Source organism: Athalia rosae, chromosome 2 (genome assembly GCF_917208135.1).
Source record: "Athalia rosae chromosome 2, iyAthRosa1.1, whole genome shotgun sequence".
NCBI classification, from domain to species: Eukaryota; Metazoa; Arthropoda; class Insecta; order Hymenoptera; family Athaliidae; genus Athalia; species Athalia rosae.
The window spans coordinates 19338898-19354024 of NC_064027.1; the positions used below are offsets into that span (position 1 = coordinate 19338898).

Here is a 15127-nt window from a genome sequence, read left to right on the forward strand (position 1 = left end):
AACTCTCGTCACTCTTTTCTAGTGTGAATCGTGTATTTTATTCATCTCTCTTACGATTTATATAAACAATTCGATAACTCAAATTTCCTTCCGCGTAAGTAAGCCACGGTAATAGCAGAATATAAAAAATGCATTTAAACATTTGTGCGGGTTGTCGAGATTCGTAATCAACGACTCGAATTCTAAATCCAGAGAGATCAACATTTTATTCAGTATCAATGGATCGTTGGTTGGATCGCATTTAATTCAAGTTGATTTTACACAAATTGTTATACGTATATATAATACAAAATAATTTCATAAATGTCCATAGGTTTAATTATCTTTCAACATTCATACTGATATTTTTACAACAAATAATAATTAACAAGAATTTTCCAGGGGGTCGTTGCAGTGCTTGTGCTATATGTAAAAGTAATGGGTTATATATTTCTGTTCTGTTTAAATGCAATATAATAGCAAATTCACATTTTGCGTGTGACATGAATCGATTCATTAATTCAATCAGCAGTCGCATGACAATATTTTATTATGGTGAATTAATTAACATATTTTCTCCGGAAATATAGAGAAAAAAGTTCGGGAATGACGTGAAACTACTCTTTCACAATTCAAACGTCATAAGATTTCATGTTTATCCATTTTCACGGATCGTTTGCGTATTCCTAAGTATTGAATAGGAATTTTTCCTTCAATCATTGCTTAATTAATCGTTGCAAACTGAATAAAATTGTTAAAAAATGTCAACTTAGCTTCTGTAAGCTAAAGAATAAATAGTATGATGTGAGTCGACTGATACAAGTTGAAATTGTGTCTGCAAGTAATAATTATTTTCAACTGGTGTAAGGGTACGCAATAAGTTAGTCATTGGGTGTAATAAAAAATACATTTTTGGCGGTCTTAATTATCGCGTATCTACCATAAATCAAGTTTCAAGTAGAAAATATCATCTATTAATAATCGGTAAATTTGATAGAATTTACCCCCATGTCTATTTGACCACCACGATAACTGCCACGTTTCTTTTTCGTTTTTTCATGGCGGAAGGATTTTCCTCTTGTGTATTTCAAGTCCGAATTGGCTCTTTCTCCCCAAGAACCACGAGAACCACGCTGTTTGAGAACATAAAAAGACAGATTAGTAACGTGATATGTTTAAAAAATGTCAAGCATATCCGAATCAGTCATCATAGCGTGCGTCCAGAGACTACTCGAGACAACTCATTCGTTATTTGTACGAGCTCTCGATTCTTTTATTCAAACTGTGATCTCACCTCTACGATATTCAAAAATCAATCGTCGAAGGTAATTTTTTTGTTCTGAGTTGGTGCATCTCCAAATGAATTTCTTTTTTCAAAACTACCCCCCCGACCGCCTCTGAAACCGCCGCCTCTTGCACTACCGCGTCCTCCATCATTGCCTCCCCACGATTTTCTAAAACCATCTCCATCGCCACCTCCTCTGCCTCTGCCACCCCGGAAACCGCCTCTATCACCGCCCCTGCCCCTGCCCCTACCGAAACTACCTCGATCTCCACCTCTCCCACCTCTGAAACCACCACGGCCCCCTCTGTCGCCATCTCTACCACCACGGAATCCAAAGCCCCCCCTTCCACCTCTAAAGTTTCCATTTCTCGGAGCCGCGTTATTTTCTTCACCCTCACCCTCCTAAAACAAAAGAGAAACACAAGGTCAACCAGGCTAGAAGTTAGTGATCAAGTATTTGCACTATACATTAAAATATTTGGTACAAGTATTGCTTTTCTATTGGCATTGCATGTCAACAACTGGAAAATCGCAGGCAATGCACGGAAACATGAGTGCAAACATTATGTCTGGGAAGTTGTCGAGCTTTCATAAAATTAGAAATAACCTTGTGTCTCTCTTTTTTTCATTTATTCAGGTACTCAATTGTTTCCGAGCATTTACCTTTGCTTCAAATGCATTACTGCCCAATCTCGGATCAACTTCGATTTCCTCATCCCTCACACGCCTAAATGGTGCGTTTTTCTGTTGCAGAATAATAAAAATGAACGGTTAGGTTTTGTTATTGGAACATTTCAATAATATTATTGAAAAATTTATGAAAAGTATGAAGATATTTTACCTGTTCACCATTTGTTGTGGTGCCTGCTTTCACAAAGTTGCTGTAATTGTTCTTTTGTTTCTTTACAATCGGTTGTGCTTCTTCTTTATTTTCATCATCGTCCTCTGATTTGTGTTTCCTTTTTTCTGGCTTAGCAGCAGCTGTCTTAGGGGTTGGTGTTTCATCTTCATCACTTTCTTCAGAGCTAGATTCCTCTTTAGCAGCTGGTTTAGCAGCAGGTTTCGCTTTAACAGCAACCTTGGCTACAGAAGTTCCTTCATCTGAAGAATCATCAGATTCGTCGCTAGAAGATTCCTTTTTGCCGGTAGGCTTAGCAGTGACTTTGACTGGCGTAGGCTTGCCAGCTGGAGTGGAGGCAGGCTTCTCGTCTTCAGATGATTCGTCCGAATCATCGCTAGATGAATCTTTCTTTTGTTGCTTAACCACAGGTTTAGGAGGAACAACTGCGGATTTTTTCTTCGGAGGTTCTTCATCGCTACTGTCTTCACTTGATGATTGCGTAGCTTGTTTGGCAACTTCTTTTACAATTTTGCTAGTCACAGCTATTTGTTTAGGCGCAGGCTTTTCATCTTCAGATGAATCAGAATCTTCGCTACTCGATTTGGGCTTGACTGTTTTAGCTGCTGGTTTGGCAACCGGAACTACAGCTGGTTTTTCATCTTCTGATGATTCGTCAGAAGACTCGTCTTTTACAACCTGCTTAGAGACAGTTTTTGTTACAGCAGCTGGTTTGCTTGAAACAACTTTAGCTGTGGGTTTTGGTGCTGGTTTTTCATCATCAGAAGAATCATCAGAATCATCACTAGAGGATTCCTTCTTTGCTACTGGTATGGTTTTAGGTTTTGCAACTGTTTTAACGGCTGGTTCATCGTCGCTATCATCGCTGTCGCTTGATGATTCTTTCTTTACGGCCACTGCAGGTTTTGCCTGTGTAGTTTTAACAGCTACTTTTGCTGGAGCAGCTATTGCAGCTGGTTTTGATTTTACTTCTTCTTCGGAGTCAGACTCTTCGCTCGAAGATTCTGATTTTGCAGCTGGTTTAACTGCAGATGGTTTAGCTGCAGCTGGTTTAACTGCAGCTGGTTTAGCTGCAGCTGGAACTATGGCTTTTTTCTGAACTTTTGGAGCAGGAGCTTCATCTTCGGAGCTGTCTTCAGAACTAGATTCTTGCGCAGCAGGTGCTACTTTAGCAGCAGGCTTGGGCTGAGGCTTGGCAGGGATAACTTTAGGGGCTGGTTTTTCATCTTCACTTGACGATTCGTCCGAGGAACTCTCCTTCTTCTTAGCTATGACTTTTGTTGCTGGAGATTTGCCATTGACAACCGGAGCTTTTTTAGGTACTTCTTCTTCACTTTCTGAGCTCGAGTCTGAACTGCTGTTTTTCTTTTGTGCTTTGACATTAATTTTTTTAGGAGAGCTTTTTTGAAAGTGCTGAAATACTTGGAGAATTGTTGGAGAGCCTTTAGCAAGTTCAGGCTGAAATTGGTAAAAAAAATTTTATTAGTGAACTGCTATGCTTAGGTCGACTATCAAATAGTGATAATTTTAATATTGATAGAATTGGACTTGGATGAAAAGAGATATCATTAATTTGGGAAAAGAATATACAGCACATTCGATTGTTATGACAGACATAGGTGAAGAGATTTCTTGCATAAATACAAATAGATTTCGCCTTCGTAGCTAAGCTGAAATTTTTTTTTTCCGTATCACAGCGGTACTGACACTCGAGGTTAGAAAGACGGCCAACTTAAGTTTACAGTTTTGTAACAATAAATAACAATTCAAGCAGACAAAGATGATTTAACATAGCAAACTGTGTAATAAAATGAAACTATCGATTCCACTTGTTTTGTATCGCGTACTTGATATTCGTTCAATGATTTTTGTTGGAAATTATCCACGTGGTGCGGTTACCACAGCCACAAATGAGCCAACAATAGCTGCACATTTTATCTGTGGAAAAAGTGGATAACCTTAACGAAATGGATTAATTATATACTGGTACTTACTGCACTTGTTTTTTTCTGGAAAACTTTTGCCAGCGATGTGTCCTTTTTCAATAAATAGTCGTAAACGAGTGCAGAAATCGCAGGTTCTTCGGTAGAAGCCATGATGGACGCGTGTGAAGAGCTCGAGGCGCAAGCGGCGGAGGGCAGCGGGCACTGAGATACGCGACCTCCATTCGATAGTCCATGATGGCGGAAGTATCACCAGCACGTGTGGTGCTGGTGAAGTCGTAGCGGAGCTTGCGCACACGGCACACGGCGCATGAAGGAAGAAAGCAGGCCGAATTTGGCGGAGCTTTTTACTACCGGAAATGTATGATTATTGATAAAATTGCGTATTTTTGAAACTGTATAATTTGCAGTATTTCTAGCGATGGTGATACTATACGTACTCAATTCATATCGTGAGGAATCGGGGAAGCAAAAATGTTTTCCCGGCATGTAACTACCCGTTAAGTTGTGATTGGTGGGTTTTTGTATGCAGGGGTGGTTCATGCAGGCAGTTTGTATTGAACTTCTGTAACCGGCGCCAGTAACTAACCCTAAAGACAAAGAAAAGAAGTGTTGGATTCCCGGTGAATTATGCAAGACTTCTCATACTAGAAAAATAACCACCAAATACTAGAGATATTCTATGATAGTAGTACGTTCTTAACGGTGTCCCAAATCGTATTTCGCAATGTCAGAAACACAACAAAAATCGAAGTGTATAACCCTGAAAGGATCCGCAGAGCTTGTGTCTGAATATTTACGTAAGATGATCGTCATGCTGTTTTTTGTTTACTTTTATTTTAAACGTGTGAACAACTTCACTTGCAGATTACGGTATCAACAGTATTCTTTATCAGCGAGGTATATACCCCCCGGAAACATTTGAGCCCGCTGACCACTTCGGACTGTCAATCCTGGTTTCAACAGATGAAAAAATCAAGTCTTTTCTCCAAACTGTCCTGGGACAAATTCGAGAATGGTTAGTTGAGAAGAAAGTACAAAAGCTAACACTAGTCATTACCAATGTGAATACAAGAGAGGTTCTGGAGAAATGGGATTTCAAAGTGGATTACGAGGGTCCAACGGCCAACGGCACGCATCCTGATAATAAAACTAGTAGTCTCCCACTTGAAATTGGCACAAAAGATACAAAAACTATTCAAAAAGAAATAAGAGAAGTGATACGACAGATCACAGGCACAGTTAGTTTCTTGCCTTTGCTCGATTGCCTTTGTTCTTTTGATATCCTAACGTACACTGTTCCCGATTGTAATATACCCACAGAATGGGATGAAACACAGCCAGTATTCATAGCTAATAGTCAGGAGGTCCAACTCAGGACATTTTCTACGTCGATTCATAAGATGGAAACTGTAGTAAGCTATAAAAACGATTAAGAACTCCTAATCTAATATAAATAAAAAGAATGCTCCTTCCTCATAGAACAATACATCATAATTCATATAATTAGTGATATTTTTTTACTGGATAATATTTTTTATGATTGATGTAAGCCGATTTCTTGTTAATTAAGATGATTAATGAATTTTCAATAAAGTTTTTTTCATAGACTTGCAATTATTTAAATTCCTGATATATCTCCATGTCTGCAAATTGAAAACGCTCTATTCATTTAATAGTTGATATTAAAGAACTTGGTGAGTTTGAAGTGTAGGTTGTTGACAAATATTCTTGTAGGAACCGATCGTGGTTGTTGAGCAGACGAGTGGACAGGTTGTACCTGATTTTATTAGAACTTAATTAATCGTTACACTTGACACAGGAATTAGTTATATTACATTATAGTTAAGCAAGTAGGACTAGAATAAATAATACATGTATAATATATTTCACTAAAATTTAAACAGTATATCAACGTTTCGTTGTAAGAATTTCTTACAGACTAATTCGATCAAATATACCATACATTAACGCAATTGAAAATTGAAAACCAATACCGTGGATGCTAAATTCATTTCATTTTTGTAGTCTCGGACAAAGGCAGTTTCAGATCTCACGAACTAAAGATGGGGAAAAATTGAAGCAATCCCACAAAATTCAGAGATAATTCAACTACCGTAACACATCCCATATGGTATTTGTGTCAACGTAGCGCTTGGTTCTTGGGACTGGCTTCCTCTTCGGTGTACTTCGTTTCAACACTAATTAATAGGGTAATCAATAAATTTTTATATAGTACATTCTATAAAGCCAGTCACTGGTTAATTATTCATTTGTAATTATTCAATATCAGAACTCCAATTACTTCGTCTTATCAATACAGGGATCATTAGGAAACATCAATATGCTATAATATATATTATGCTATATATTATATGCGTTATAATTCATTTTATGTTGAAATACTTTTTTATATGCGTACGAGTGTTAATGTTAATATTGGTGCAGCTATGGAGTTGTTGCTCTATGTTTCAGGAGCACTTCCTCAAAGATCTCAAAAGAAAAATAAAACTTATCGAGGGGCGAATATTCACATAGTTTATCGTACGCGCCTAGACAGACACCCAACAAATCCTGACACACACACACACATTTACGCACATATGAACGCACGCAATTTTTCATTAGTAGAATTTTCGAAATTCAACCATTGGTACTATTTGATTTGCATAGACACAGTGAACAATGGCACTACGCACGAATAGTAACTGCGTGTACATTTATTGCAATGCAGTTCCTATAGGTATTACAGCATTATGAACGGCGATAGAATATTGAGGAAACCTTGCGAAAATTATCTCGCTTTACCGTCTTATATTCTAGTGTTCGAATTTGAGAACACAAGGTGATAGCCGAAAAAGGCATATGATACATTGTACATACGTGATTTACGATCACTTTTGTAAGTGCTGGACGAGCATATCCAATAAAGCAATCTACTTCGTGACCATCTTCCTCGTAAATTCAATAGCTTGCATTCCTAGAATTTTTTAATTTTTGTAATATTTGAATAGTAACAGCAGCAAAACTGATAATGATAAAGGTATTAATTTGAATAATAACTGTAAATAACATTCGATTTTCAGTTGTCACTTTTTGGAAAATATTCAAGTTATACGCCGCTGCCACACAAATTAGTTTAATTGGCTGCAGCAATACTGCAATTGAAATACGGAACGGATAAAATTCCGTTCCGATTACAACACTTGACATTTGATTGAAATGTATATCATATACATCATTTACGAAATATCTAAATTATAGACTCAAATAATGTGTATCATTTCTCTAAAAAGTTAATTCACAGCATATTGTACTGCTCAACATACTGTATACTAGATGTGCATGACAGTATAATTGTATAAACGCTTCGCTAGTACAAACATTGAAAAATAAATGAGGTGAAATAATATACAATATTTTACATAGCGCTTATCAATAATTAGTTTTAGTTATTCCGTATAGCTATTATACATAATATTCATGAGTCAATGATGCAACAAATGATCTAACAGCAGACGGGTACAATTTTACATCGTCCCGAAGAGCTGAATGCATTTGGTAAAAAATTTCCCCATAGCGTTTATCATCCGATTTGCAAAATTCATAACGCGTAGCCCTAATATCATTATCATTTGGGTATGGACAAATTTGCCAATAGGTATTCATTCAATGATTGATTTTTTGTCATCGATCTTCGATATTTTTCTCAACGTCGCTCGATGTAGATAATTTACAAGACTCAATGTAGCTCGTGAGATCAGTTGCAGTGAGTTGAAATGATAATTTTTAGGACTCGATCGAATTATACACCTATGGGTAATATGCCATGAATATAGTATACGGTATGTGCGGGCATTATAATTATTATACGAGTCGCGAATAAATTACAAATATATTCAATCACTATACCATAGTGTTAATTTTACATCCTAATTAAATTTTGTTCTTCAGTTTTATTTATACAATCCTAAAATGCTCTTTGTTATTATTGTTATAATTGATGCAAGAGCTGTCGTAGTCGTAACAATATGTTATATTAGCTGTGTACATGTAAAGTAACGTACTCTCGTAATTCAATATTTAATATTATTACATATCATATCTAAAAGTATACCTATGCCGTAAAGTAATTTTACTTTGTTTTATGTTTATTATTAGTACTATTTATGATTTACTGACCGCGTGCGTCGTCGTTCTGTTGAAATTGCACTCGGAAATAAAAATTGACACGTGTTTGTTATTCAATTATACATGGATAACGGCATACACTGTCCGAGTACAATTTTACAAAAGATTGGATCGATAACGCTCGTCATCCTAGCCTACGACTTTCATAAATCGTTCGATATAATATAAATTTATACATACTTTCAAACGTAACAATAATATAAAACAAAATTGCGGCACTAATAAGCTTGCACGGACATCATACGCTATCACATTCTTTGGTACAGAATTACAAAGTATTTTCTTCTTTTTTTTTTTTCTTTACTTAGATACGTACGCTGTGTATTCGGATCATTCAACGAATAAATATAGAAATTTTAATTATTTAATTACGTTTGGGATTCTCTTACCGCGCACAAGGGATAAAAATTTCGGGAATATATTCTGCTGCGATTATTCAAGTCCTCCCTACGATGCGAGTGGTTATTATAGGTCTTCAAGTACAGTACATTCACGGTTCTCATATCGGTGAAGAATTTTAAGATCAATTTAATCTACTAACGCAACGAATTAAATCTTCGTCACACGTGATTATTGACGCTTGAACAAATCAAGGGGCGTATTGAAAATTTTGACAAACAAACGAATAAATGAAGTCAACTGTTCGTTATTCAAAATGTATTTATTTTAGTGGTTTATTCGTCGATTTGCGACTAACTTTTGCGAGGGCAATCTGAACTCTGATCCAAATGAATTTTGTGACATTTGATCTGCGTGAACGTACATACTTGTATAAGGAATACATATATATTTCGTAAAAGAGCGCCCTGATTACGCCGAAGGGGGAAAAAAAGATTTTTAGAACGAACATTCGAGACATCGAGGACCCTTATTGCTTATAGCGACGTACGGAAATGTGCGTTCAAGGAAAATATTTATTAATCATTTTCGCTCATTGATTCGAAACGGAGGCGTTCCTTACGAGGGATGAATTGTGCTTTACAACGTGCAGAAAATACGATTACTCTCTTTCTCTGCTTACACACTTGACTCTCACCCTCGTACACCATGGCCAATTCCGAGCGTGTATAAAATCACGATTTCATGTTTTTTTTTTTCTTATTCTTTATTTGTATTCAAAGCACCTTTTTCGCCAAGGGTCCACCGGCTTTGAGGGCAGATTTGAAAGGAAAAGCTCTCAACAAATCGCAGGAGTCAAGTCGTAAAAACATCGTTTATTCCACCCAGTAAATGTATGCGCAGCTCGACTTCGATGTGTTGGAATAGATTCGATCGTACTTATACATGTATTGCGCATACCTGTACGGCACCATCGAACAGACCGCAGAAAGATTATTACTGGCGACAGTTGAATCGCGAGCCAAAATTTGCACGAATACCGAAGTCACGGTAACTTGATGTATCGTACGTGTACTGGCCATCATCGTTGCGACAGAGTGCGCGTTTTACAGGAGCTCTGGGGCCCACGGGAACGTGGCAAATACGAGACGTATCCCCAGCACCACTGCAGTTGCTTTTGAAATAACAAAATGATCTTCAATTGTTTCTAGTTTACTTCGAAAGCTCAAAAAGATATTAACCCCCACTGGCGTCTCGGCGTAGACTGACAGTGACTGATGATCGCGTATATGCAAAGACGAAATACAGGAAAGCGATAATGTATCTACGTAGGTACTATACCCGGCATACTCAACGCCCCGCGTAAATCCCTGCGAATTCTCTGGCTGCCGCACATTATACGTGGGAATTCTTCGAACGCGGTGGTCCGGTATACTATATATACTTTTCGTCGGATTTGCTGAATGAGCTTTACCTTTCTCTGCTATCTGCCCATTTCCTCGACTCGAACCTCATTCGAAGAATATAAAGTGTCTCGGGTCTGGGACTTGTACGTACGTACATGTTTATACGCCGGATTATTTCATCTTGGATGACAATATTATGCCGTTATATGTATGTACAGTTGTCGCTGACAATAAGACGAATTCCGGACGTTGATGGACGTGTTGGGCGACGACATCGCGATACGTGAGTATCCATTCGGGGTGTGATCGGTCTCAACCCCGACGTGATTTTAGCCTGGTGTATCTGTAAGCAGATGTATTTACTTATAGCGGTAGAAATGTATCAAATATAATAATGCGGTCATTGGAATGATCGTGTCGAGTCACGCTATAGCATCTAGAGAAGACCGATGCATCGATGTAACTACATGGCTTCGCGACACAATTGGTATGATCGATTATTCGCAGGCCTTACAGCAGGTGGGCGTTTAGTTTCATAGTTAAAACGGAAGATATCATATCTGATTTGAGCGTAATTTGCGCGAACAACCCCCTTCGCACCTTTCGGACGGTGGAATAATACGTGCATTATGGATATCTTACCGTATAGGTATACCTATACGTATTAGGGCGGGTCGAGAAAAAAACTAATTTTTTTTATCTTCGATACCGTGAAAATATCGTTCAAAATGGCAAAAAACAAATTTTGGCAAAGTTTGAGCTTTTAATATTAGTATCAGAATATGCCCCTTTACGATTGTTGATTTCCCATTTAAATAACACGGAAGAACTTTTTTTGTAGAAAACAATACATATTTTTGTATTGGAAATTAAATGATCTACAAAACAGGTCTGACATGATTTTTCGCTAAGTCGACTGGTTCAAAATAGTTATTCAAGGTTAAACTCAAATCTTAATTCGTGGCGTATGTCATGACTCCTACAATTTGTTTATATCTTATCACGAAATAATGGTGCAAAAACCTAAATCATCATATATTTCGTGAAGAGTCTCTTTTTTGTATCATATATTTATACACAAACACTGATTTTAATTTTGCATGATTCAAATCTTTAAAATACTTTCAGATGGTTCTGAATTCCGTTCTAATACTTCTTATGAGAATTAAAATCTCATTTTGTTATCTTGAGCGATATTTTCACGATATCGAAGGAAAAAAAAACGAGTGTTTTTCGGCCCACCCTTAATATACATACAGGATAATCGATAAATGTATAATTATCGTTCTAATCCAGATAAGGTATTATGTTTGTTCTGCGCGTACACGCGTATAGATCGAGTGACAATATTGTTCGGTAATAGTTCTTACAAATAGCGTAATACGCGTTTCGGAAATCAATTAGGCTTAGGGGCCCCGATGCGAACATCTTAGGAATTACACGGTCTCGTCTCTCTCTCTCTCTCTCACTCTCCCTCTGAGTTAATTAGCGACGCCGAAGATAATTCCGCATGGAATCAGCGAGGCAATTAGCAGACACAGACGCGACGAGATGTCACCGGAAACTCGCCCCGCGGTGCGCTATAATACTGGACTCGAACGTTTCGAATCGAAACCCATAGCATAATTATGTATCGATGTGAGTGAGGTGGGAGGGGGGGGGGGGGGACGATTGATTATAATACGATCCTATAATTACGTTTTCAATGTAGTGCTCCGATATTCGAGCCGAGTGCAAACTTTGGTCGAAGGAAAACATATCGCGGGTAATGCGAAGAGTAACTGCCGTTAAAGTTCGTGGAGGGGTCGGTTAATATTGCATCGATGCAACACCCTTGGGGAAATATGATTGTATTTTATCGTTCACTGTCACCGTAGCTACTTGTTGCTTCCAGCTGCAGGTACGTCGTTATACAGGTCGATATATGTATTTTACGGGTTCTTCCCAATATCTAGAACCGCGTAGCTACCTACGTTCGAGTTCGCTCGAGTTCTCATTTAATATCTCGCGACGCGAAAACAAGCGAGCGTCGCAACGGCGTGCTACCAGCCCCGCCGTCAACCCCCCGTCAGTCTTCTCGAATGAATTCGAAATATTACTTCTTTCACCGCAGTTGAGTCTATATCGCGGTGGTTATCGGTCAGTACGGCGCGGCGGTACGTCGGGACCGTAGATCGAATCGTGCGGATGAACGTGAGAAAATATTTAGTGGAATATACTCGCTCGTATCGGCGATTTTTATAGCTTCACGGGTACACCGTATCATGAAATATTCATGTCAACGCGGTAACACGCCGTAAATAACTCGAGATTTATATTTTATGCGCTACCCATGACGGCACATAATCTCCGGCTGTTGCTTTTGACAGGGCGATTGGGAAGAACTGAAATCATGGAAACTCACAGTTCCGCTGATATCAATTATCAAGCGGTGGGCTCGAGTACACGCGCTGAAAAAATGAAGTCGACCTTTGAAACGAATATTTACCTTTTCAGTTAAAATCCGCACCCGCTAGGCATGTCGGTGGGAGTCAGGTGTTGGAATTTTCTACCAACTTGAGCAAGTTGCGCGGAAAAGTTTTGACCGCCCGAGGGGGTTCGCTCTGCAGCGGGCCAAGGGTCGAGAGGATCGCGATGTGCCGACGCGTGTCCGCTGCGTGAAAATCTCGAATGTAGGTACGTCGAATTCTGTAAAGTGAAATAAAAAACTTGGGATTACATGAAAAAAACTGTGGAAGCAAAATCCGAATACCTACCCTGACGGTGCAGAGATATCGGGGCCGGGTTAGAGACTCGATTAATTCTGAGCTTTACATTTCAACATTATTGTCGGGGTCAATAGCCCCGGCGAGACCGCGGCGAAGTGATGTTCCCTAAGTTCACCTAAGTGGCAGCTGACATGCTATCTTTATATCACGATTCGGTACGGGTATATATAAGGCTGACATGCCCTCGGAACTCAGCAATCATTTCCACCCTTATTCGAGGTTCGTGTATCACAGCGATTTAATTCGGCTTACGTAAGTATGTGTCACGGACTACTAGTGGGTAAGTGCGACATAACGAAGTGATAAAAGACGGGTTACCCAATTACACCTCGCACACCGCATGCGACGATTGGTATAATCAAGACCTGTTTGCTAAACTGGAAATCAAGTGAATATAATCGGGGGTTGGGAATTTCCCGGGCTCATTTTCCCCCTACTTCTTTATGGCAGTCGTTGAAGATTCATAATCTATGGTAAGTGACTGGCATTCGTTCCGTCGAATAGCTCGCGCCGTAGATCTTGGAACTATAGTCGATCGGCTGAACAATTTGAAGTTAACTTCTCATTCAAACATCATCCGTGTATTGTACTGTATACCTATCTAGCTGACTGAGTCTTGTCGCGAAGAAAGTTTATTGAAACGTGTACCGCGCTTATACACACCTAACCCGGTATACATACATATAGATATAAGCGAGGATATAAGCATACAGACAGCGTTTCGCGAGAGAGCTGCATAAGAAAGTTTCACCATTGAATAAAACGTAACGTTCGGTGTTCCGGCCGGGTTATAGTGAGAGGATGTGAATAATTCTATGGGTGCCCATAACTTTTGATATTATCATCCCGAGTAGCGATATACGTCAATCCGTAATTAAATTGAAAGAGTATACGTGGCGGGGGCCAGGCGTACAGTTTAGAAGCTTTTCTCATATCCACGTATGTCGGTTGCGCTTTGATAAATACATATATCAAAAGTCAATCTGCTATGCTACCAATCTAAAAGAGTGCTGACCGAACGTACCTTGATATGCATCAAGACGAGTACCGAATTACCATAGCCCCGGATATAGCAGACCGTGTCGGTACAAAGCGTATGAAATAGCAAAACTGCAGTTTCCACTTTTTCCCTATTAATAAGTTTCAAAGCCCGTCGGCCACATAGAACCTACGTAATCGGATGATTTGCCAGGTTCTTTTAAATCACTTACGGAATGCGTAATAATTCGGCGGTGTCGACGTGCAAGCTATGCGGTTGCAGGTTGAACCCGGTCGTGTATACATTATACATACATATGTATATTATACGGATGTTGGTGGATCAACTTCGGCGGCAGGAAAGATACATTTGCTTTGTAAATAGGCGGCGCGGAATACTCCCTGACGAGATCAACTTTGCCAATTAACAGTTAAAGTTAAAACTTGAAGCTTAAAACTTAAACGTTAATACCCGGCCAGGGAATGGGATGGAACGGGCGAAGGCGAGGTCGCGCGTGATGTGCGAACTACGGAGAGCCATCTTTCCTCTTCCCATTTTCCTTGCAAAATAGATTAGAAACGCCGTTCCATTTTCTTCTACATTCTACGGCATGAAATCATAAAATATAAACTTACCTTCTCAAAATAGCAGCGGCAGCCTCAACGAGTTCCAAGGTAGAATCCAGAAGGCAGGGAGCGTAGAATAGAATAAAGTAAAGATAACACTGAGAGCAAAGTAAGAGAAAAATAAATTACTTCAAAGCGTAGACAGGGCAGGTCTATGGGGTAAAACATGTAGCAATTGCGGTTCAGAGAGGGACGAAGAAGGGATCGGGTGTTGGGAGAATAGGATTAATAGGCTACAATAAAACAAAACACGATGAATGTCCCGGTGTGCAAGCTGCAAGCAGAAACAGAAGCACAAAAAATTTCGTTAGTTTTTTGTTAGAACGACAAAGTTAACGTAGTTAGTTTTACGATCGGTTTCAATTGCCTAGTGTACAGATGAGACGCGGATCTTCGGCTTCGATTTCGATAAAACGGAACAAAATGCGTCGCATTCATTTTTCCAGAGTTTTCGAATCAATGATTTTTTTTTTTCGAGCGACGCTTCGAAGTATGAGACAGCAAAGTTTCTAGGACCTCGATGGAAGGGCGAATCGTGACACACGGATCCATCGAGAAAGATATTTTTCACCTCACTTTCGGGTTCACAGGTCACAGCGATGGGTGTTATACGATTGCACGTACGTACGTACATTGTACGGACATGACTTGGATCGCGTTGACTGGAATTTGCATTTTTTAAATTCACTTTTTACGTTGCCTCTCGTATTTCCGCGTGTCAAACGAGGTAGTTTCCAAATTTTCAAATACAA

The 15127-nt window shown here is 39.1% G+C and overlaps 3 protein-coding genes across 6 annotated transcripts in view; 1 reads left to right on the top strand and 2 right to left on the bottom strand.

The window, feature by feature from the left end:
* Window positions 1-187: 187 nt before the first annotated feature.
* On the bottom strand, window positions 188-4282 carry LOC105683117 (nucleolin 1). 3 transcript variants are annotated; one of them, XM_020850708.2, is made up of 5 exons: window positions 4118-4282; window positions 2106-3581; window positions 1928-2008; window positions 1274-1666; window positions 999-1112 (listed from the first exon to the last, which is right to left on the bottom strand). In XM_020850708.2, the coding sequence occupies exons 1-4, from the start codon at window positions 4217-4219 to the stop codon at window positions 1292-1294; spliced, it is 2034 nt and encodes a 677-aa protein (XP_020706367.2). In that variant the 5' UTR covers window positions 4220-4282; the 3' UTR covers window positions 999-1112; window positions 1274-1291. The 3 variants fall into 3 exon arrangements, with proteins under 3 accessions (XP_012250910.2, XP_020706367.2, XP_020706368.2); XM_012395487.3 differs by lacking the exon at window positions 1274-1666 and having other exon boundaries at window positions 188-1112; XM_020850709.2 differs by lacking the exon at window positions 1928-2008 and having other exon boundaries at window positions 4118-4280.
* Window positions 4283-4434: 152 nt separating this feature from the next.
* Window positions 4435-5676, top strand: LOC105683047 (mitotic spindle assembly checkpoint protein MAD2A). Its single transcript, XM_012395341.3, has 2 exons — window positions 4435-4866; window positions 4934-5676. Exons 1-2 carry the CDS (start codon window positions 4794-4796, stop codon window positions 5500-5502), a joined length of 642 nt encoding a protein of 213 aa, XP_012250764.1. The 5' UTR covers window positions 4435-4793; the 3' UTR covers window positions 5503-5676.
* A 140-nt stretch (window positions 5677-5816) lies between these two features.
* LOC105683019 overlaps window positions 5817-15127 on the bottom strand; it is a 141399-nt gene continuing 132088 nt past the window's right edge. The window contains exons 7-9 of one of the 2 annotated variants that reach the window (XM_048651069.1): window positions 14385-14473; window positions 12491-12690; window positions 5817-10345 (exon numbers count right to left, since the gene is read on the bottom strand). The gene's annotated coding sequence lies outside the window, so the exon portion shown is untranslated. Of the gene's footprint in view, window positions 10346-12490; window positions 12691-14384; window positions 14650-15127 lie in introns of both variants that reach the window. The other variant, XM_025746497.2, reaches the window with a different exon arrangement.

Coding starts and splice junctions, on each gene's coding strand:
- LOC105683117 (XM_020850708.2), bottom strand. CDS start 4,219: ATGGCTTCTACCGAAGAACCTGCGATTTCTGCACTCGTTTACGACTAT. Junction 3,582..4,117: donor TCCAGAAAAAAACAAGTGCA/GTAAGTACCAGT, acceptor TACCAATTTCAG/CCTGAACTTGCTAAAGGCTC. Junction 1,667..1,927: donor GTAATGCATTTGAAGCAAAG/GTAAATGCTCGG, acceptor CTTTTGTTTTAG/GAGGGTGAGGGTGAAGAAAA.
- LOC105683047 (XM_012395341.3), top strand. CDS start 4,794: ATGTCAGAAACACAACAAAAATCGAAGTGTATAACCCTGAAAGGATCC. Junction 4,867..4,933: donor GCTTGTGTCTGAATATTTAC/GTAAGATGATCG, acceptor CTTCACTTGCAG/ATTACGGTATCAACAGTATT.